Consider the following 22,690-nt stretch of genomic DNA (forward strand, 5'->3'; position numbering starts at 1 on the left):
GTGTGTGTGTGTGTGTGTGTGTGTGTGTGTGTGTGTGTGTGTGTGTGGTCTTTGGGTACAGAGTCCCGTATAATAAGACTATTTGTATTCATACTGGCAGAGTAAACACTACATGTTCATGCCCAGGCAGCTCTGTGCTTGTAATTTCAGCAAGAACAGAGCTCTGTCCCTCTGGGACTTCACTATTCCCCCAGTCTCCATTCGCTCAAACAGAATGAGAGCAGAGAGAAAGCAGGACAGAAAGATCATGGCAAGAGGTTTCACACAGCACTGCAGCTAGCTTTCACGTGGCCAAAAATCTCATTTTGTGTTTTAATTACATTAGTTAAAAGCGTTTTTCTTTCAGTCCCCTGTTCACAAGGGTGCCTTCCACTCCTGAAGACTCCACTGTTCAATGAATCAGAATTTAAGTCTAGCACAATGAAGCTTTTCTTTGCTGCTGAGGGGTTCACTAAGTAGATGCTACACACAGTGGCATAAACCTCTGCTGCAACTTTGTGTGTTAATGAGTATACATACACCTACTCTCGTCAAAATTCTACGCATCCTTTCTCCCCAGCCTCTCGCCTTTGCTATTAGATTAGAAGAACTCCTACAAGTCTGATACTCTCCATCGGGTCCAATGCTTGCATCCATCTTAATACCAAACCATCTACTTTTGGCAGCCACTGGTGTACCTGCTGAACAACCACGCACCTTGTACATATAGGAAATTTTTTTGAAAAAGATACTGCATAAAATGGGAAAAAATTGCATTTATCCCCAAAGGTCTACCCAGTCTGTTTATGGTGAACACTCAGATAGAGATTACTCCTTCTAAGGAACGAGATTTATCTAGGGATTACATCTAAGGTTAAAATAAAAACATATCTCATTTTAGGCTTATTACTGTTGTTATCACTGTTGTTATAACTGTACATTAGAAGCATAGTTAGACTCAGGAAGAATCTCAGTGCAATGAGGAGGATGTGGGGTATAGGGCAGAATACGACTTTACATCATTAACAGTGTACTATAGGAGAAAGGAATCCAAAGGTAGAAAAGGCACTCCTAGATAACTATCAGACACGGGTTCTCTGTTACCTCCTTTTATGTTTAAACCCCTGGTTCTGATTGGGCCCCTTTAGGAAGAAAATATTTACCATGCTCACAACAGTACCAGATGAAATTAACCTGAGCACGAAAAAACATATCAGAAACTGTATACCAGTATGCAAAGTAAGTATCCAAAAAAGGAAAAACATCAAGAAATATTCTAAATGCTTTTATTATAGAAAACTCTCAAAATTTCAAACATATACAAAAATAGAGAAAATAATCTAGTCCTATGTATCTATCACCTAGCTTCAGTTAACAACTCATGTTCAATCCTGTTTCACCTGTACTCCCACATTCACACCCCCTCGTTATTCTGAAGCAAATCCTAGAGATTAGATCATTTTATCTATAACTATTTTAGTATGTATCTCTAACAGAAAACAATACTTTTTTAAAAAGCAAAATTATAATAGCATTAAAAAAATGTAATACCATTATCACACTTAAAAAACTAATGATAATTCCTTGCCATCCAGTCAATGTTCTCTGGCTAAAAGAATTCTACCAACAGGACTACTATTTCTACCAATAGGACGACTATGCTGCCTATGCCACTCAGACCTTAGTACTATTTAATGACCACCCCCATGGAAAGCTGGTACTAGTGGGCACAAAGATAAGAAAGGGGAGAGGGGGATGCAACTACTTGCCTCATTTCCTCCTGGAAGCCTGTTCATGTGGACCAGTTGACCTTGATCATCCAACACAAGCTCAGTGTACGTCAGCATGTCTGAAGGCAGAGGGGGTGATGGAAGGAATGCTTGAGTGGACATAGACTCCCAGAGTTTGATCAGGGACTAAAGGAGGAGAAAAGTTTGACTAATCAGTAACAATTAGCATTTCAACATGAACAAAATAAATATTAAAATATCATCAGTCTAGTTTTGCTCTTTCTTTTCCAAATGTTCTGCTGAGTGTCTAAACGTTAGACCAAATTCTAGAGCTCTCATTCTCAGTTGAAATAGATTTGTAATTGTCTTTAACATAATGTTTTTTACATGCCAAAAATCAGGCACTTTCCCAACAACATCAAACTACTGAGTGATCATGAATCAGAATGAATCAGTCCCTCTTTAAAAAAGAGAAATCCTAGAGAAACTTGGCTACAGAAGAATAACCAGGAAAGTGACATGACACTCAGCTAATACAAAGTAAACCCAAGAACACAAGAATAGAGTTTCTACTAGAGGTTCAGGGGAAGCAGCCTCTTTCTAATATCTTTTCAAAGCTACAGGCCCATACACGGGAATTAGCTCACTAGAGGTGTATGACTGTAAATGTGCAAATCAAGTCTGCTCAAATTTGAGAAAACAGAGAGACACACCTATCATTTTAAAACCATTTCAATTTCCACTCCCAACTTCATATTACCAAAAATATTGCTGCATGAAGTGGGAACTAGTTTAGTTGTTTCTCGGCTTGCCTCAAAGCAACATTTAAAACCAGTATGACTCATTCACACTTACAAGTCCAAATCACTGTGTTTATGTCTATTCTATAGGAAGAATTATATAGAATGTGATTTCTCTTTATGGCACTGGCACTGGGGAACAGAATCAACACTCAACTTCTAGGCTAACAACGCCGGTAATACTGAACGAAGACAGCTATGTTTCAAGGGAGAGACCTTGTAAACAAATGGTTACATAAAGGAAATCTCTTGTATTTCTGAATAATACAGGAAGTACAGAAAGACTATTTACTAAGACCGCATGTATTACTTTATTAAAATTCAAATGTGGTAACAATGGTATTTTTGACTAGGAGACTTGGAAAAATCCTATGTCCACAGATTTTTTTAAGGACAAATTCAGTATTCTTTCGATACACTAGTTTTTATTCAGCTATAATAAATCTCCCACAAAAGAACTGATAATTTAAACTGTGTACCATGAACTCTATATCCATTTGTATATGTTATATACTGATTCTCATCATATTAACCTAGGTTATCAGTTAGAGACCTGGGTTACCTTGGAAAATAGGAAAACAAGAACTCGAGTTTCAAATCTCTTTTTGATTTGAATACAGGCTTTGGAAATAGACACCTAAATGTAACTCCTTACACCGGTCATCGTAAACTACCATAGCAGGCATGTGGTCTCAGTTTACTCTTTTCTACTCAACAGAGGCCTCTGTTCTCACCATTCTTCCTGTTAATTCATAAAGAACCACCCAACATCTCAGTTGGCAGTCACAATCCCAAAAGAGATAGAAGTGAGAACAGTGTCAAGATATTTCCTGCCTTTTGGAAGCGCCCTATTCCAGTCTAAGCTGCATCTGATGAAAATTCAGGAAAAATCTTGCCTCTTTGGCACATGTCAGATCTCCCCCACCGTTAGCCACCTTTACCTGCCGAAACATCTCTGGGATATCATATATGTATGTTGTCCCTAAGGACTGTGCCTGGAACCTCTTTGATTGAAGCAGGTCTTTGGTCACATATGGAGTGTTGATTAACATTCCATGTAATGGTCCCTGTTTGTCTCCGTATGCCTGAAACATGATCTGCAGGAAAAAGAGGATGGCATGGGGAGTTAAAAGACGGGGGAAAAAGTCAGATCAGCTGCCTAGAGGGACTCTTCTTCACAAATGTTATTTCTTGAAACACATTTTTGGTGGGTTGAGTAGCTAAGATATGCCTCTTGACATTGGGTACATGGTGCTCTCACCTCTCTACAGATTAACCAACTCCAAAAGATGGTATGTAACCAACCACACATCATACTTTTGAAATCAACAAGAAAGCACAGTGTAAGTTTCACATTTTAGAGACAGACTGACAATGCTTGCCTTCTAAAGTGACTTGAATCCCATATATTCAAAAACAAAGCATGTCAACTAACCAGCTAAGCAGTTCTAGTATTTAAGTTGAGGAACAGCTAAGCACTAAAGAGAATTCTGTTCTTTCCCCAGTGGTAGAAGGCCAGGTTGAGGCTCTACCAGGTCACCTACACTTTAGTCTATTTGATTAGAAGGTGCTTCATAAGTACGATTAGCTATATAAAGGCTTCAAAAATTTCTGACACAAGCGGATTTCATCCATCCATCTAGCTAGCTAATTCTTGTTAGCTCATAAGACACAGGCTATAGTAAAAAAGAAAAAAAAATTTATTAAAAAATATATATAAACTATACATGCATATTTCCCTCAGTATACTATGTCTACAACTAGTGAATAGCTCCTGCAATACCTATATTGTCACATAATAAAATCACTACACCAGTTTTTAATTATTTTAACTCAAATATTTCTAGAAGAGTACTTCATATTTCATATATTTAGACAGTTTTATTTGCTTATGAATATTTATAAGGGATGCCATTATTTCAATTCAATTAATATTTATTGAGTGCCCAGAGGTTGTATGACACTAAACTAGGCACTTTATGCATGAATACACAAAACATAGATTCCCAATGCAGTGAATACAAATGCAGATTGGGATGTGAGGGTATGTGTGTATACCCACGTACTTATTCAGGCCTTAAGTCTACCACTAACGAATAGATTTGCAGATCTGCTAAACAGGCATTAGAAGAGAATTAAGTACTCTCCTATATCCTGGGTACAGTTCAGTTAAGCGAATGCTTAGCCCTTTAGATCAGAGGAACAAATGTCTTCTACTGACTTGTCAATCAGGTCCTATTCTGGGCAAAACTTGTCTTGGGCTGCTTAAAGCCCACCAGAATGGAGCTCCCAATCCTCTTGCACATGACCAATGAAGAAAGTCACCAGGTGGGAGGTAGAATTAGCATTGTCTTAGTAATGTGAGAGGTAGAAATAATAATGTTTCAAGAGATTCAAAGTGTTAAGTGAGGCCAGGGTGTTAGTATGTGAAAACTGGACTTAGAGGAGATAACCCAAATCAAAATAAGAAAAAAAGGAGCAAAAGCAGTAGGTTCTTGGAACTACATTCCAAGTACATACCTATAGGTCTTATCTTTCTATTAGACAGAAAGATAGGTACAGTTTTGCAAGGTCTGGAATAAAGTCAGGCTGGTCACTTAAGCAATATAACTGTAGGTACTTTCACTGCTGGTGGGAATTTAAAATGGTACAACCTCTTTGGCAAACAGTTTGGCAGTTTCTTATAAAATTAAACATACACTTACTATGACTCAATAATTATACTCATATATTTACTCAAGAGAAATGAAAACATATCTACACAAATATTTGTAAATGAATGTTCACAGCAGCTTTACTCAGAATAGCCCAAACTGGAAAAATAAAGCCTCAAATGTCCATTGACAGGTGAATGGATATAAAAATGTTGGTATATTCACAAAATGGAACACTACTCAGCAATGAAAAAGAACATACCCATAATCCACGCAACATGGATGAATCTCAAAAACACTATGCTGAGCAGAAGAAGCCAGACACAAAATAGTACCTATTGTCTAATTTCATTTATATGAAATTCTAGGACAGGCAAAACTATAATAATAGAAAACAGATCAGTGGATGCCTAGGGCTGGGGCTGCAAAGGAGAATAAGAAAACTTTTGAGGGTGCCAAGGGTTCTCTATCATGACTGTGATGGTGGTTACACAGGTGTGTGCAATTTCACAATGAATTAAACTGCACACATAAAATGAGTGCATTTTATTACATGTAAGTTCTATCTCAACAAAGTTGATTTTGAAATGTATATTTCCCTCTTACACTACACATTGGAAATCAACTGATTTATGCAGTGGATTACTCAGATCTCTCTACTATGACTGCCTGACATCAGTGTTCACTACAGCTAATTCCACAAAGACTATACAAGGAAAATAAGACAATCTGAAACTCAAGCCAGTCAACCTTGCTCCTTGTTGGCAGAAAGAATAAAAAATTATTCTGGAGCAAGAGGTTGATAGCAATGGACAGCATTGGAACCCTCTGAATGGTCACTTATCTATCTATGTTGTCTATGTTAATTCCATTTTCTACTGTAATGGCCATAGTAATTAAAACTGGTAAAGTATATGTTTTACAAGTTCATGAAAACAGGTACACATTTTATTTATCACACACTTTTCACCAGAGGCCATCAAAAGGGCTTCTCTTGCAAAACAATCTCTGATCCCTTATAATCTGCTCCGTTAGAACCTGGTACTTACTTTATGATGGCACAAATCATAATCATACAAGAGAGAAACTAATTATCCACCTTCTTCCATCATGAGGTAAATTTCTTGAGAAGAGAGATCACTTTTTAATCTTTGTATCCACCGCTTGGTACATTATACGTGGTCAATAAATGTTAAATTAATGAACAAATGAATGAATGATACACATGGTTCTATATTGTTTTAAATTCATATAATGACTCACTAGAGCAAAGAAAGGGAAAAAACAAATTGGCAAGAAGCATCAAGTAGGCTTTCAGGGTGCCAGAACTGAGTTAGAAGCTGTTCCTTTTGTGGTCTCCCTCCTCTAGTCGTGGGCTTGAGCTTACGCTTGGCAATGGCTGTTGAATCTCAACTGAAGAGCCTCAGGGAGACCCCCCCTTCCTTCAGGGCTTACTAAACATGCCAGACCCATGGTAAGAGGGGTGCTCCCTCAGGCTAAAGGCAGCTCATTCATTCTTTCAGATACTTAGTGAGTGCTTATTTTGTGCCAGGCACAGTACTAAACCCTGATTGAAGGCATCTGCTCCTTTCATGCCCCTGTGTCACCACTACCCAGCATGAGGGAAATCTAAGAGCTTTCTAATAAAAGAAAGGGGGGGGGGCATAGTTATGAAGAACAAATGTATTTATCAAAAACATTAAAATCTCAAGTGGCCATCTTATTTTTCACAAGAATAGATCTGCCTTGAAGCCACTGCAGAAGTTAATTAAAAACATCCCTGCCCATGGAAAGCTTTGACTGAAAATGTCTTTAAGGTTGTCCTGAAAACATCAAATGCAGCAAAAAATTATTGAATACTCTTTCTCTTGCTCACCCCTTGCACTCTTGTGCACACTTTCTCTCTGTTTTAACTGTTCACTTCTCACGTGATAGGTTTCTCTGACCATCTAACTGGGAATCAAAGCACAAAATGAAAGGTCGCTCTGACAACTGTCCAAACCTAGAATTTTCATCTTCAAAATACCGGCAAAAAATATCTTTTCTTACTGCTGTTCCCAGGTTTAAAAGGACATATATAAAAACAAGAGACACATAATCTCTTTCTGTCACCCAATGCATAGAACAGAATGAGACCTTTGTGTACACATACAAAGGAGCAAGTTCATCCTTTAATGAGAAGAGAGGCACTTCCCAAGTTCAGGCCAGAGACCTACAATTAACATCCCAGTTCTTAAAAAGATGTGAGCAACGGTGAACTGAGCTAAATCCTGTATCATAGCAAATGGCCCAAATATTGAGAAACCAAGGTGGTAAAACAGATTAAAAGGGAATTCTTTGTTATCACAGAACCAATCTACTTAGAAAGTCACTTTCCATTTTCATATTCTCAATTTTTCTATCTGAAAAAATGGGTTAAAGTTTGCCACTTTGCTCTTTTATAGATATATGATACTCTGAACTCTTTGAAGGAAAGATAATGTATGTAAATGGAATAAAGGGTAAATAAGATAAAGTCACTGCTTGATATTGCTAAAGCTATTATTATATTACGTTGAAATTTTCCTTCTTTGAGATATTTCATATTTCAACAATTCCCCTTCCTTTACTTGCCAATGAGTGGTCTAAATAGGCTGAAAATGGGAACAAGGACAAGTCAGATCAGAAAAGACAAGACTGCTCAAGTAGCCGAAGAGCCCTCTAAAAAAGAGCCCTAAACTGCACAGTTACCTGTGGAGTCAGGTTCACCTGGCACCTGTTAGGGCTCACCAATACATGACAAAAGGTTAAGGGTTTCATAACATCCATGATTAGGACAGTGGCACATCTTATGAGGCAAATGAAGTGTTTCAAATTCATGCAACCATTTAAGCTAAGAGAGGATAACCCCACTAGGTGAAACAATGGGATTTGTGAGTTTGGGTCTTTCTGTAACAAGGACAAGTGGCTTCTCTCTAGGACCAAGTCAAAACTTTGAGGAGCCTGCTTGACTACTGTACCTGTGCGGTCCTGGAGTCAGTCACTTCCTTGTACAGGCTGATGTCCAAGTAATAGCCAGACTCGTTTGTCAGGAAGAGGCGGATGGGAATTGCTTTTCCAGTTGGTGTCAGGCGAATGTTGATTTTCAGTTCTGCCTGGAGGACACGTAACTTCCACAGCCGACTTCCATAGCGCATTACCATGCTCCGCACAGACTCCTCAATCTGACACAAACACAACGCCAAGCACAAAACTTAAATCCCTTGTAACTAGGACCTGTTTTGGGTCTGCCCATCTTTGGCGAGGGAGGAATGGGAAAAGATGCTGGCTTCCGGAGATGTGTCCTCCATGCATTCCTTACAAAAAGTCACAGAGTTTCTCCCCAACCCTACTCTTGCTTAGAACAAGCCAGGGACAATTTCATGCTGGTCTGGCATTTGAGTGGTTTTCTCTGGCTCACGACACCCAAATCCGCGCAACTCCCTTCCCGTTTCCCAATTATATTCATTTTGTATGTCAAAGATCTGCAATATCTAAAATTACAAATGGGATTTAAGAGAAAGCCCCAAATAAGAATAAAATCTCTAGTTAAACAGCTATTAAGTAGCATTTATATGCACAGTAACTATGTTTCATTGCACTTTCAGGACCTTAAATCAGCATAGCAATTACCACCATGAACTTTTTTCCATACAATTTTATTAAACTTTATAATATATGCTTCTTGGTAAATTGCACAAATTAAAGAAAGGCAATTTGTAGGTGGTGCTAGAATGTTCTCTCTAAACAGAGCTCTGAAACTTGGTCACTGCCAAGTCCAACTGAGACTTAAGTAGATGGGGAAGATGTTCCCTCGTTGCTCTAAGCTTTATATCAAGACAGCTTAGTGCCCCTAGTTTTCAGGGGTTGGCGAGTTATTTTAACCAAATGGCCTTAGATGTGATTTTTCCTTATTGACATACTAAAGCAAAAAAGAATTTTTTTCCAATAGCGCTACATGCAGCTAGGACATACTACTCAAAATTAATGTTTTCTTAAATTAAGTATCTCTCTAAAATCCTTTCTCAAGTTCTTATAACATCTTTTTTCTTTTTTTTTTTTTTTTTTTTTTGTGGTACGCGGGCCTCTCACTGTTGTGGTCTCTCCCGTTGCGGAGCACAGGCTCCGGACGCACAGGCTCAGCGGCCATGGCTCACGGGCCTAGCCGCTCCGCGGCATGTGGGATCTTCCCGGACCGGGGCATGAACCCGCGTCCCCTGCATCGGCAGGCGGGCTCTCAACCACTGCGCCACCAGGGAAGCCCAGAACATCTTTTTAAAAAATTTCATACCACCCTTCTCTTGTGGCTCTTCAGAAGTGTGTGCCACCCTTGTAGTTTTTTTCTGCTCTTAGAATGGATTTCAAGGAGTTAACGTCTCTATTCCCACACTTGCTTGTTAACCAAGAGATATCTATCCATTCTTTTTTCGAGGGAACAAAAGTCAACATCTCTATATACAGGAAATTGACAGCTATCTATGATTAGAAAGACAGAGCCAGGGCATATGAGTGTCTGGAGTGGAAACAGAGAGGCTGATAGCAAAAACTCATTGAGAAATGATAGGTCATATCTACAAATATATATAGTTATATAGTGTCCAGGGCATGTTTTAAGTCTTCTAGTTTCATCAGTCCCAGAATGCTCAGGAGAACCTTTACTTAAACTGGATGATGAGGCTTCATGAAACTCAATGAGTAGTCCTGCCCTTGGCTTTCCTGACAGACAAAGCAACCCATCAGTGGTTTGGAGTCTTGAAGAAAAAAAGTAGAAAACGATTTCTCAGGTCTTAGATGTTAAGTTCAAAAAGCAAAAGTCCATGCCTACAATAGGAGAAAGGGTTCTCCTATTCAAATTCCAAAATAGCATGAAAAGGTTAGAGAGAACAGAAACAGAGAGCAACCTGTCTTTATTACACCTGAGATAAAAGGTCAAGTACAGAATCACCTTGTTTTCCTTCCTTAAATTATATGGAATGCATTTTAGAATAGAGCCTCAGGGAAGAAAACATACATAAATATATGCGGAATTCCATATCAACCAAATTCTCTCTCCATGGAAAATTACTAAAGAGAACTAAGTTAGACACTTTGGGAAGGTGTATTACTTCCCTAAGGCCACCAGGTAACCTGTGAAAAGAAGCAGTAATTTTGTCAAAATGCCCTATAATAGCAAAGTTAGTTATTCCAGATGAGAAATCCTAGGGAATTAAATAAAATAGGACTGCTATCACGGCAAATATCATAAAACAGGTACCAACAGAAAAAGAGGAAGAAGTTTTGCATTTTTCTACTGCAAATAAGTGACCAGCATTATTAACATCGTACCACCTTCAGTTTGGGGGTCTGCTTTCAATGGTTATAGCACATTTTTGACTCCATCCCAGAAACCCAGTCCTACAAGCATTCTGTAAACTTTAAAGATCAAGTGTTCAATCAGCTGACCGAGAGTACCTATTTCCAGGTCCAAGTGCAAAGAAATATGAATGAATCTCTCTGCTTGTGTTGGTGAGTGCTGGCAGAGAAGCTAAGGAGAAATGTACCTTTGAAGGGTCCATGATGACTGTAGGCACAAAGTTGAGGAAGATGTGGTTGCAGTCAGTCCGGACATTTGTATTATTAAAAGCGACCTCCAACTCATCCATGGCTTCTAGGAGCAGCCGCTCCCCTTCATTTTGTAGATATTCAAAGGAAGCTTCCTATGCAGGAAAGAAAATCACCACCAACATTAATGTGTTTTAAAAGAGGCAATAAAGAAACAGCTGTTAAACACATGAAAGAATGCTCAACATCATTAATCATTAGAGAAATGCAAATCAAAACTACAATGAGATATCATCTCACACCGTTCAGAATGGCCATTATCAAAAAATCTACAAACAATAAATGCTGGAGAGGGTGTGGAGAAAAGGGAACCCTCCTGCACTGGTGGTGGGAATGTAAACTGATACAGCCACTATGGAGAACAGTGTGCAGGTTCCTTAAAAAACTAAAAATAGAACTACCATACGACCCAGCAATCTCACTACTGGGCATATACCCTGAGAAAACCATAATTCAAAAAGAGTCATGTACCAAAATGTTCATTGCAGCTCTACTTACAATAGGCAGGACATGGAAGCAACCTAAGTGTCCATCAACAGATGAATGGATAAAGAAGATGTGGCACATATATACAACGGAATATTACTCAGCCATAAAAAGGAACGAAACTGAGTTATCTGTAGTGAGGTGGATGGACCTAGAGTGTGTCATACAGAGTGAAGTAAGTCAGAAAGAGAAAAATAAATACCGTATGCTACCACAGATATATGGAATCAAAAAAAAAATGATCAGAAGAACCTAGGGGCAAGATGGGAATAAAGATGCAGACCTACTAGAGAATGGACTTGAGGATATGGGGAGGGGGAAGGGGAAGCTGAGACAAAGTGAGACAGTGGCATGGACATATATATACTACCAAACGTAAAAATAGATAGCTAGTGGGAAGCAGCCGCATAGCACAGGGAGATCAGCTCCGTGCTTTGTGACCACCTAGAGGGGTGGGACAGGGAGGATGGGAGGGAGGGAGACACAAGAGGGAAGAGATATGGGGACATATGTATACATATAACTGGTTCACTTTGTTATAAAGCAGAAACTAACACACCATTGTAAAGCAATTATACTCCAATAAAGATGTTAAAAAAAAAAGAAACAGCTGTTATACATACTTAAGCAGTAGCATGTCACAAGTCATAAGGCACCTGCTGCAGATGTTCTTACCTTTCTCCCTAGGGTCAACCCAATGATCACAGGCAGCAGGGGCAGGCAAGGGTCAGATAAAGACCTGCCAGACCTTCCTCCTGCCTCTTATGTATCCTTTCCTTCCAACAGGTGGAGATGCTGGGCATCCCCAGAGCAGCAACCCCACTAGGGTTATATCTCACATATGGCAAACAGAGCAGTTTAGAAAGGAAAAACTGCAGAAAGGTTACAGCTATAGGATGCAGTAACAACTAACACACCAGCAAGCACCTTGCTATGTACAGAAAGCACCCCACCTCTAGACAGGTTTACGATGGGGTCACCTCTAACTTTTCTCCTTATCCTCTATCATCCTCTAACCTTCCCTGTGATTTCTCTGTTAGCATGCTTTTTCATAAAGCAAGTACTATCATGCTTCCATTACCAAGACAACTTAAATTAAAGGGGGAAAAAGCCCTTCATTACATGGAATATTTACTTCTGTGAGAGAAATGACTCTTAGACTTCTGCTGGTTATTGGAGAGTAGGATGAAAGGGAACAAGACCCTTGATTCAAGAGAGGAAAACCTGATTTTGACCCATGCTTGTTTCTCTGTCCCTTCCCTCAGGGATAACTTCCCATTAAAGTACAGCACCCACCTTGGTGACCAGATCAGAATGTCTGATGATTGCACGGACAAAGAACCTGTAGTCTGTCACTTCTGTGCCCACTTCCACCTTGGCTGCTCCAAGGTACAGGTGCATCTTGTGATTAGCACATGGGATGGCAGTAAGGTCAAAATTTCTCATCCGGTTCAGCTCTAACTGGAAAGCTAGGGCAGGCTCCAGGTGACGGTAGATTCGATCTTCCTCAAACTGAACGCAAGAAAAAACAGCTCACAAAAGGCAGTTACAAAATTATATTATGAAAGTGTATGTAAAACAGATGCTTAAAAATATAAACATAAGCCATGCTGTGCCAGTGAGTCAAAAAAGGAGCTACATAGGGGCTTCCCTGGTGGCGCAGTGGTTGAGAGTCCACCTGCCGATGCAGGGTACACGGGTTCGTGCCCTGGTCCGGGAGGATCCCGCATGCCGTGGAGCAGCTGGGCCCGTGAGCCGTGGCCGCTGAGCCTGCGCGTCCGGAGCCTGTGCTCCGCAACGGGAGAGGCTACAACAGTGAGAGGCCCGTGTACCGCAAAAAAAAAAAAGGAAAATGCTAGAGCTTACGTAAGATTAGGCACTAAAGTCCTTGCTTACTTTGCAAGTTTTCATCGTTTATGCTTTTACAAGTGGTGATGCTCTCCATTAAAAACAAACAAAAAACACCAATTCCCTCAGATTTCCTGTAGCACTTAAAGCCTTCATAATTCATTTTTTTAAAACAGTAAACCAGACTGCTTCACATTAATATCTATTTCACATACCAATATTTAAGTTTTACCCAACTAGTCTAAAACGCTTACGGGCAGGTGTTATACTCTTATCATTTCTGGCAGAGTCAAAAGGACATAGTAAATACTTGGAAAACAAACATACAATTTTTAAAAATAGAGATATTTGGCTCTGGACATCCTATATCCATACATAATTATTTACCTACCTTTTTTAAAAGTTGTATTGACATTTACTGTATGTTTTGTTGAAACTAGACATGTAAAGGGTATATGTCCATTGAGTGAATGGAGAGAGAGAGCCAAAAACATAACCTGGTAGTAGGAAGAAACCAACATGGTCTGAAATTTTATATTTTAAAATTGAAAAACAAATGCTCATAAACAAGACCTGAGGATAAACGAACTGTCTGTGGGTGACAAGAATAATCCTACTATTACATCATTAGGATTATCCTAAGGCATAGAGATGATTTTGAAAGTTATCACTTTCTTTGGGTAGGTCAATACATTTGATTGTTTCCTAAACCAAACTCTTTCAGAAGGGAGCCTTTATTAGTTCTAAGACACATATAAGGCAAAGGGAAGCATATGTTCAATTAGAGGAAGGAGAATGGCAAGAAATACGGCAAAGATAAGCTACTTTTGGGTTTTTAAGGAAAAAACAAAGATTTAAAAAAAAAAGAGGAAAAAAATCAGTTCTTACCTTATCCCTTGCTCGGAATGTGAAAAACTTAGGGAATTCTCTCTGTGTTAAAGAAGTGGGGGAAATGTGTCAGTCCTTCATATATATGGCTCTTTGGGGATAAATACATAGTACAGAAACTGTCAAGCATCTAGAAGACAAGTGCCTAGAAAACATGTTCTTTACCTGGGCTTAGCCTGGGGAATATGCATGATCCTCTGGGTAACCATCACTTTGACCCCACTTACAAATTTGAGAACCACCACATATATTAACCTAACTTTAATAGCTACCCTCTTCTAGGGAAAGAAAAAATATGTATTTTTTCATCTCCCAAGTGGAAAAAGTCTTCTTGGGTGTTGCTCTTGGCAGAACCTGGCAAACAAGACCAATACACCTGAATTCTGCAGCACTGCAATAGTAGTTACTGGACTGATTTCCCACGTTTCTCCTTAAGAAACTCTTAAAATGTAAACTAGCCAGACAGCATAGAATCCCCAATCCATGTTTTTTTTCCTTATTCACTCTTAATTCAATAATTTCAAAGGTTTAAACAATGACATTTCAAGACAAAGAAAAGTGCAAGATGTTACTTTGGTTCATACCACTATATGTATAGGAAAGAATGGGGTGGAACTAGTGAACGTGTAATCATTAGGTCTTACTGCTCTTTTGCAGGGCATTACACAAGAAAGCAACCAATTTACTAGAACCTTATTAATTAACAAAGATGAATTCAATTAGCAGAGTCCATTAGTTTCTGAAATTTAACTTATTAACACCAAATACCCCTGTTTCTCAGATGGGAAGCTCTACTGGCAGTGCTGGAATCAAGTCATTACCATTTGCCTCTATAGGAGGTTTTACTAAGGAATCTTCTTCATTATGAGTGCAATGTAATCAAACACTTATTGGTACGAGGCAGAGAGACCAGGACTAGCTGCCTACATACCCCTCAATGAATTTCAGGAACCATGAAGGAAACATGAACTGAAAGCCTTGTAGGTGGCAGGCGCTCTCATGTGTTGACCGCCGAATGCTCTCAACAACCTCTTAGGAAAGTATTGTGACCCCCAAAGGTAAACTTGGGTCTGTCTAATGCCAGAGCCTGTGCCCTTTCATCTCTATCTCTTAAGTGTAGGGTGCCACCTATCTATTCTTCCCCTCCCTGTCTCCTCCCCCCCTCCCCCCCACCCCCACCCCCAGCTGTGCCACGCAGCTTGCAGGACATTAGTTCCCTGACCAGGGATGGAACCGGAGCCTCCTGCAGTGGAAGTGCGGAGTCCTCACTACTGGACCGTCAGGGAAGTCTCTCTATTCTTATTTTAATCCAAATTCCTTATTTAGAGGACTTCTCTTTCATGAGACAAAAAACAAAAACCCCAGAAATTAAAACTTTAAAGAAAAAAAGCAAAAAACAAAGCAAAACTTGTGGCTCTTGAGTTGATGGAGAACTTGAATACTTTCCACAGGTCTTAGGCTTCACCTTAACTAAACCTTGCACAGTTAATAAATCTTTTTACATTTTCCTTGGCATTTTAACTGTAAAATGGCATTTAATAGGCTTCTAGGAGCTTGTTTAGCAAGGCTGGGAAACCACTTGTCCAGGCTTGGGTCTTTAAAAGCCCTTTGAAAGTGGATTTACACAGCACTGATCTTGTACTGATGGTGTTCTGTCCTAAATAATTCTCTAATTCCCCCTGAATGATAATGAAGAGCATGGGGATGACTTCAAGGTTAAGCAGGAAGATGTTGAGCTGAACTGTCAGTAGATTTCATGCTCAGGGCTTTATATAGTCTCTGTTTTGGTTTTATTCTCAAGAGGTATGGCTTTCAGAGCATTAGCTAAAAAGTAACACAAGTCAAAAAAGGAAGGGTAACAAAGTCCTTCCATGAAATTTTCTGAAAGAAAAGTCAAGAAAAGTAATGATACAATCTTTCAAGCACACACTCCTCTATTCCTCCATAACTTTAATTAGTTAACTAAAATAGTTATTTAGTATACCATTTACTCAAGTGTGTATAGTGGTAGGAACAAAATGATTTTCCTTCAAAAACATAACAAAAGTAAGCAAGAAACATTTTATTTACTACTAATGCAATTAAGAAAATGTGTAGTAACTGAAAGGCACAAAAAGCAAACAAGTGAATGGAAATAAGTATCTTTACTACAAATAATGAAAAAGACTGACGAATTCTTGGCAGAGGTGGGCAAAGACTACCAATCAGAAAAATCACTTTCATTAAGGTTAGCTAAGAAAAGGTGTTATGAGGACTTCCCTGGTGGCGCAGTGGTTAAGAATCCGCCTGCCAATGCAAGGGACACAGGTTCGACTCCTGGTCTGGGAAGATCCCACGTGCCGCGGAGCAACTAAGCCCGTGCGCCAGAACTACTGAGCCCACGTGCCGCAACTACTGAAGCCCGCGCGCCTAGAGCCCGTGCTCCGCAACAAGAGAAGCCCCTGCTCACCGCAACTAGAGAAAGCCCCGCGCAGCAATGAAGGCACAACACAGCCAAAAAGAAAAAAGGTGTTATGAGATGACATGAACAAATGTTCTTAAACTTTTGAATAAATTTTTAGCTCCACAGTAAAGTCCTCAATTTAGCATGAAGCATTCAGAACAGAAGATGGCAAGAACTTCCATGCAACGGGAAACCAGGATTAATGAACAATTCTTCAAGAGATAGGGAAGTCTGAGGACTTTTATAGAAAGTCGCTTTTTTTTGGCATTCAAAAATCACAGAAATACAGAAAACACAGAAAAGAAGAAATCCAAAAGTCTGATTCTGTAGTTTTAATAAATTCCTTCATCCTACCACATCCTCACGTGGCCAATTTTTCCACTAACAGCATTCATGCTTATTCCATCAGTAATGTAATTGCTTTCCAGGCATTCTACTAGTGTTATAGGCAAATATCATAATTGAATGTACACAAATAAAAACCCTCTTAGTGTGCTGGTACCAAAAAACAAAAGAATGCAACATTTCTCAGGAAGAAATTATACCCCTGCTGTGTTCTAATCAGCCAACCATCATCAGGACAATCAAAATAATTTGCCTAAATTAGCCAATCAAGACACCCTGCAAATCAGAGAATGTGAAAACCTGCAACAGAAAACATCATAGCTGATTATGATACTAATAATCGTGTTAAAAACCTAATGAGATGAAGAAATTGGAAGCTTGCTGGTGCAATTCTCTTTTACCTCAACACACTGAGAACTAATTATATAGACTGTAATTAAAACAAAATCTCAAACCAAACCTTCTGAAAAACAAATAGTTGATCCACTAGCAAACAGAACTACCATTTTTTTCCCAGCTTTATTGAGATATAATTGACATATCAATTATTTTTAAAGAAATGAACTACTAACCATGATAACTGTTTTCAATAGCGGGCTCTTCCTTCAGGCGCAAACGATCCAAAACATTTAAAGTGGGAGTCACTCACATAAAATCAGTAAAACTGCAATTATCTCCTAGGTGATTTACAGCAGAATTTTTTAAAATTTCATGAAATCTTACAAACAAGAAACAAAAGGAAACTTACAGATGAAAAAGTGATTTGGAATCTCATCACGTGGTTTAGACCTAATGCTTTGTTTAGGTGGCAAAGGGTAAGAAATCCGAGAAATATGCATTTAGTATCCTTAACAAAACTTTGCTGGAAAAAATACGGAAAGCTTCATAAAGTAATACTTGTATTCCAATTAAACACCTTCTGCTGCACTTTTTGGAATTCTAGATGTGAAATGTGAGTGAAATGGATAAAGACAATACTCATAAAACTAGAGAACTGCAGCTTATATAGCTGCAGAAATTCAAAGAGCCTGTTCTTTTGCTTTCGAGGCTACATTTTTTTTTTTTAATATGAAGAAGATATTTACAAGGCTAGACTTGTTTTTCCTCAAACTTTCTGTTTAAATAATCAATGTTAAGTAATTATGCAAGTCCCATTATGGGTACTTGATTTAATTAGATGGTTATGGAAACAGACTCAACACCAAGCCTCCTTAATGCTGGTGACTACTGCCCGCTCAGAACAGTCTCCACGTAGAACCAGGAGACTTAGGCAGCAGCAGACTTTCAGCTGAACAGCTCTTTGGGGACTGTGGTGATTAAACAACGAAGTTTTGGAAATAATTCCAGCCTTCGCTGGCATGTGAATAAACACCTAACAATAAACACACTCTCTAGGAACCCCCATGCGGTCTGGCCCTCTTTTGCCTTGTTCTGGTTCTGAAGCAGTCTGAGAGACGATGATTATGTAACAGCACGGCTGCCTCCTTCCATACCAGCCAATGTTGTTCTTGAACCAAACTTGGTAACCTTCCTCCTCTCCTTGCCCCTTCCTGCGCACATTCCCTCTTCTACTCAATAATATAGGGATTTCGCAGTGTAGAACAGGGGAGGCTGCATACATCACAGTGGATTACCAAGAAGCCAGAGAGGTCAAGGGATTCATCTCTAACACTTCCAGAAAGCTTCCACTTTTTCACACTATACTAACTATGGGCGAAGCACACAAGATGACATGACAGAGACTAAGCGTCCTTCAAGCTACCACCAGCAGAGGAACTCAGAGCAGCACCATGACAGTGAGCCCCAGATTTGTACAACTCCTGCCAAGGATTCCTGGATATTGAAGATCCTGGCCAGAGTTCAGTAATAGTTGCCCTTGCCCCATGTGTAACCGCTAATCATTTCTCAGGGGCCTAACATAAAAACACCCCAACTCCTCAGCCATCCAATTCTTCAGAGCAAATCCAGTCCATACCTAAAACCTTAATGTTCTCTACGTCCTAAAACAACCTTTCCTACACTTATGACAAATCAAGTCACTTGATAATTTAACTGATTTCCCATTTGATGCCACTACAAATAGAAACTGTACGATGAGTCCCAGAAAGACCCCCTGCTGGGCTCATTTCCTAGCAGATTTTGCTTAGACATGTCCCTATTCAACCTAAATCCAGAAATATTAAGAGAGCAGGGAGAAAAAATGTTTTAAATCTATAGATGTATTCTAGGACAGGATATAGATTCAAAGATAGAAAGTATCAAAAACAAAAAACAAAAAAAAACAATGTCCGTGAGAATTAAGTGCTTTGGCTTTAAAAAAATTTTAGTGGAGAGTTTTAATTTATCATAGAATGCTTATTATAAAAAACCAGTTCATAGCTATAGAAACAAAGACTGTGTCTGAACCATTAGGAAAAAGGAAAACAATTTTACAAATTCAGTATTATTCCCCAGAATAATGCATTATTCCAAAGTCAGTTACAAAAGAAAAAAAAATCACATTAACACTAAAGAACCTAGCCCAATACTCTTCCCAGATCCAGCATGTCTACCTGAGTTCTGATCAGCATCTACCAGCTATAGTTTTTATTCATGGGCTCTCATACTCTATCCCCAAGTATCAATTTTATTCTCTAAGCTCCTTATTTTTTTTCCTAAAGCCCCAGGGTTCTCTTTAAGCTCCTCATACTTCTCCACTGCCTCCAGTTTCCTATCTACAGTTATTGATTGATATATATCTGCACTCTGCTTGATTTCCTGACATCAATAACACAGGGGCATTGTGGAGTCCACAACATTTCCTAAAGCGTTTTAGAAAATCCTAGCTCTTTAGCCTGCAGGCTAGGCTCTCTTGTTTCTCTATAGACTAGACCAACAAGGTGAACCGTGAGAAGGAAAACAAAATGTCAAGTGCTAGAGACCTAATAAACAAAAGGGCAATAAAAGCAATCACACACAGGTCCTTGAGCTTAGGAAGTCCCTTCCAGCATCCCAAACGTTATCTTCATTATTGCCATTGAGCAGGGCTTGAAAACTAACTTAATCATCTTAATTGCTAAAAACAAAATAAAATTCTCATCAGAAATATTAAGACTTCTTAATATCCTTTGGAATCTTACTTCACCACATTAGGATCAATTTTTAAGGAAATATTGTGACTCCAATCAGCCATTTTGGAGAATGACATCTTGACTGCAAACTGGATTTTTGACCTCACTGCTATAATCATATTGCGTATGATCATACACATATACACCACAGTTCAGATGTCAGGCTATTAACTTAGCTCTCTTTATTAAAATTTTTCAATAAAAATTTTAAACTCATAAATATTAGTAGTTAATTCAGTTAAATGGGAGAAAAAGCAACTTAATTTTTATTTATTTCCTCCTCCTAGAATTAATGTAAGATGAAAACACCAACTTGGGTTCTGTTAAGGCATTTTAAATAATAAGTGATTGTTCTTCAGAACTGACAGTTCTCAATAACAGAACTTGAATCCATCTTTGGTAGAAGCCAAGACCCCAAGTACGATTGGCAGTCCTTGATTACTGATTCGCTGTGTGCACAGAAGAAATTAGTAGTTAGCTCCTGCTTCTACCTTATTCATCTGGATAAATGCATGTGCTCATTCTTAACTATTTCTCAGACATATACTGAGAATTCATTATAGGGTAGAAAAGGAGGAGAAAAAAAACCCTTTAGTTTGAATACGCTATAGAAGAACTGAATATTCATTATAATACTTTTTCAAAGAAGAGGGACCAAACATCAGACCAGCCCTTCTAAATAATCAGCAGGTAACAGATAAAACAGTAAGTAATCTTTCACCACTGTTGCTCTTACTTACATGAAATCTCTGATCCACCTCATAGTTGACCTGTTTTCTGAAATCCTTTCAAATAAAAGACAGAAAGGAAGGAAAAACAGAAGAAGAGGGCAATTAGTAATAAAATTAGAAACCAATTGAGTAAAAGGTGATGACTTTAATGCTTTTTCTTGATTAAATTTATACCAAAACAGTTATTTCTTTGCATAAATTCTACAAGTAAGCATATGATTATAATTCCATTTTTCACTTTTAAAGTTCTAGCAGCAGCATAAGAAATATTAAAGAGATGCATAATTCACATGCCAATACCTTTTGTGCAACCAGGAAAGTAAGGCGCCGGATCCCATGCTCAACCAGGGTAGCTTTCTACAAACAAACATGCAAAAACAGAAGCTAGATGAGATCTCCATTCATCCTAAATTTTAGCCCATTCAGTCCTCAGAAGGCTGTGATTGCACTAAGCACTGTTTTGGATATCTATGTCTTGACTCAGTATCTTCAAATTTGCAAGTAAACAAATCTCAACCTGGCTCCTGGGAATAAGGCTTACAGAATAGGTTTTAAATATTGACCTGGACAAAACTGAAAGAGAACTCTGGAGGAGAAAAGGTCACATGAGGCCACCTAAATTCTCTAAGGACTGATACATATCAAGGTAGATCTTAACACAATTTCTGCTTATAGAAATTACACTGGTGGTCTTGTATTTAAATGTGAAGATCAATACTGATATAGAAGCTAAACGAAATCAGGTAGAGGGAGAAGAAGAAATTCCATAAAATGGAAAATTCAAGTACTAAACTGTTATTTAGACTATAGACATCACCTACCATCTGATACAGCATTCCCAGAATTTGACCTAACAAATCCTAACCTTTTCAGCTCTAAAACATTTCCTCCCTACTTTATATGAAGGTATTTTAAAAAAGATTCTCTTTAAAAGTTGTTAAAAACAATGTCTAGCAGGCTTTCAAATTTAGTGATTATTCATACTTCCGCTTGGTACAGGCAAGCAATATATTAGAAGAGACCAGCAGTTTCAAGACAGCCCCTTACGTGAGTCTTGGGCCTTTGGCTCTAAGCCTTCCTCTATCCTGTACTGCTCTCTCATCTCAAAAGGCAGAGACAAAGAAACAGATTAATGAGCTAAGTAAAAGACATGCTCTTAAAGGTCCCTAATAAAGAGGGGCTACATGGCAGCAAGTAGAAAAGCAATCCCACCCACTGAATGACCTGAAAACGTACATGAATAACACAAAAAGAAAAAATATGTGGACTTTCACAACCTACACCCAGACTTTAATTTTATCACATTCTTTAACCGAGAGATATATCCATAAGCCAATTCTTAACTTTCTTGATATTATATAGTTTTTAAATCCAAATTGGCTATCCCTCATAAACAAGCACATCCCTGGACCATTTCCTCTTATTTTTCCTTTTTTACTATGGCGTTGCTTAGTAACAAACTTAACAGGATAAGCAAAAGATAACTGGAAAAAATTAATTTCCTAATAATAAATTCCCAGGTCATATATAAATAAATTTTGGTTTAACTACATTTAAAAATGATTGGGGGACTTCCCTGGTGGCACAGTGGTTGAGAATCCGCCTGCCAATGCAGGGGGCACGGGTTCGATCCCTGGTCCGAGAAGATCCCACATGCTGCAGAGCAACTAAGCCCATGCGCCACAACTACTGAGCCTGTGCTCTAGAGCCCGCGAGCCACAACTACTGAGCCCATGTGCCACAACTACTGAAGCCTGTGTGCCTGGAGCCTGTGCTCCGCAACAAGAGAAGCCACTGCAATGAGAAGCCGGCGCACCGCAACAAAGAGTAGCCCCTGCTCACCACAACTAGAGAAAGCCTGCGTGCAGCAACGAAGACCCAGTGCAGCCAAAAATAAATTAATTAATTAAAAAAAAAAAGATTGGTATCATACCCATTAGGGTAAATAACCAAGTATTTGTAGTATAAGAAAAGAAAGGGAGGAAGGGAGGAAGGGAGGAAGGAAGGAAAGAAGGAAGGAAGGAAAGAAGGAAGGAAGGGAGGGAGGGAGGGAGGGA

At 38.9% G+C, this 22,690-nt stretch overlaps 1 protein-coding gene across 11 annotated transcripts in view; it reads right to left on the reverse strand.

Annotated features, from left to right (window-relative positions):
* The window catches only part of ACACA (acetyl-CoA carboxylase alpha), a 238,061-nt gene that overhangs the window by 85,868 nt on the left and 129,503 nt on the right, over positions 1-22,690 (reverse strand). For 10 of the 11 annotated variants that reach the window (XM_029213013.1, XM_029213019.1, XM_029213020.1 and 7 more), the window contains 8 exons: positions 20,934-20,990; positions 20,643-20,687; positions 14,005-14,046; positions 12,565-12,780; positions 10,722-10,877; positions 8,163-8,366; positions 3,451-3,606; positions 1,749-1,895 (listed from right to left, as the gene is read on the reverse strand). In XM_029213013.1, the coding sequence (XP_029068846.1) occupies positions 1,749-1,895; positions 3,451-3,606; positions 8,163-8,366; positions 10,722-10,877; positions 12,565-12,780; positions 14,005-14,046; positions 20,643-20,687; positions 20,934-20,990 (1,023 nt within the window). The remainder of the gene's footprint in view (positions 1-1,748; positions 1,896-3,450; positions 3,607-8,162; positions 8,367-10,721; positions 10,878-12,564; positions 12,781-14,004; positions 14,047-20,642; positions 20,688-20,933; positions 20,991-22,690) is intronic. The other variant, XM_029213014.1, reaches the window with a different exon arrangement.

This window comes from Monodon monoceros, unplaced genomic scaffold, assembly GCF_005190385.1.
Source record: "Monodon monoceros isolate NGI ecotype Baffin Bay Population unplaced genomic scaffold, NGI_Narwhal_1 Super_Scaffold_9, whole genome shotgun sequence".
Taxonomy (NCBI): domain Eukaryota; kingdom Metazoa; phylum Chordata; class Mammalia; order Artiodactyla; family Monodontidae; genus Monodon; species Monodon monoceros.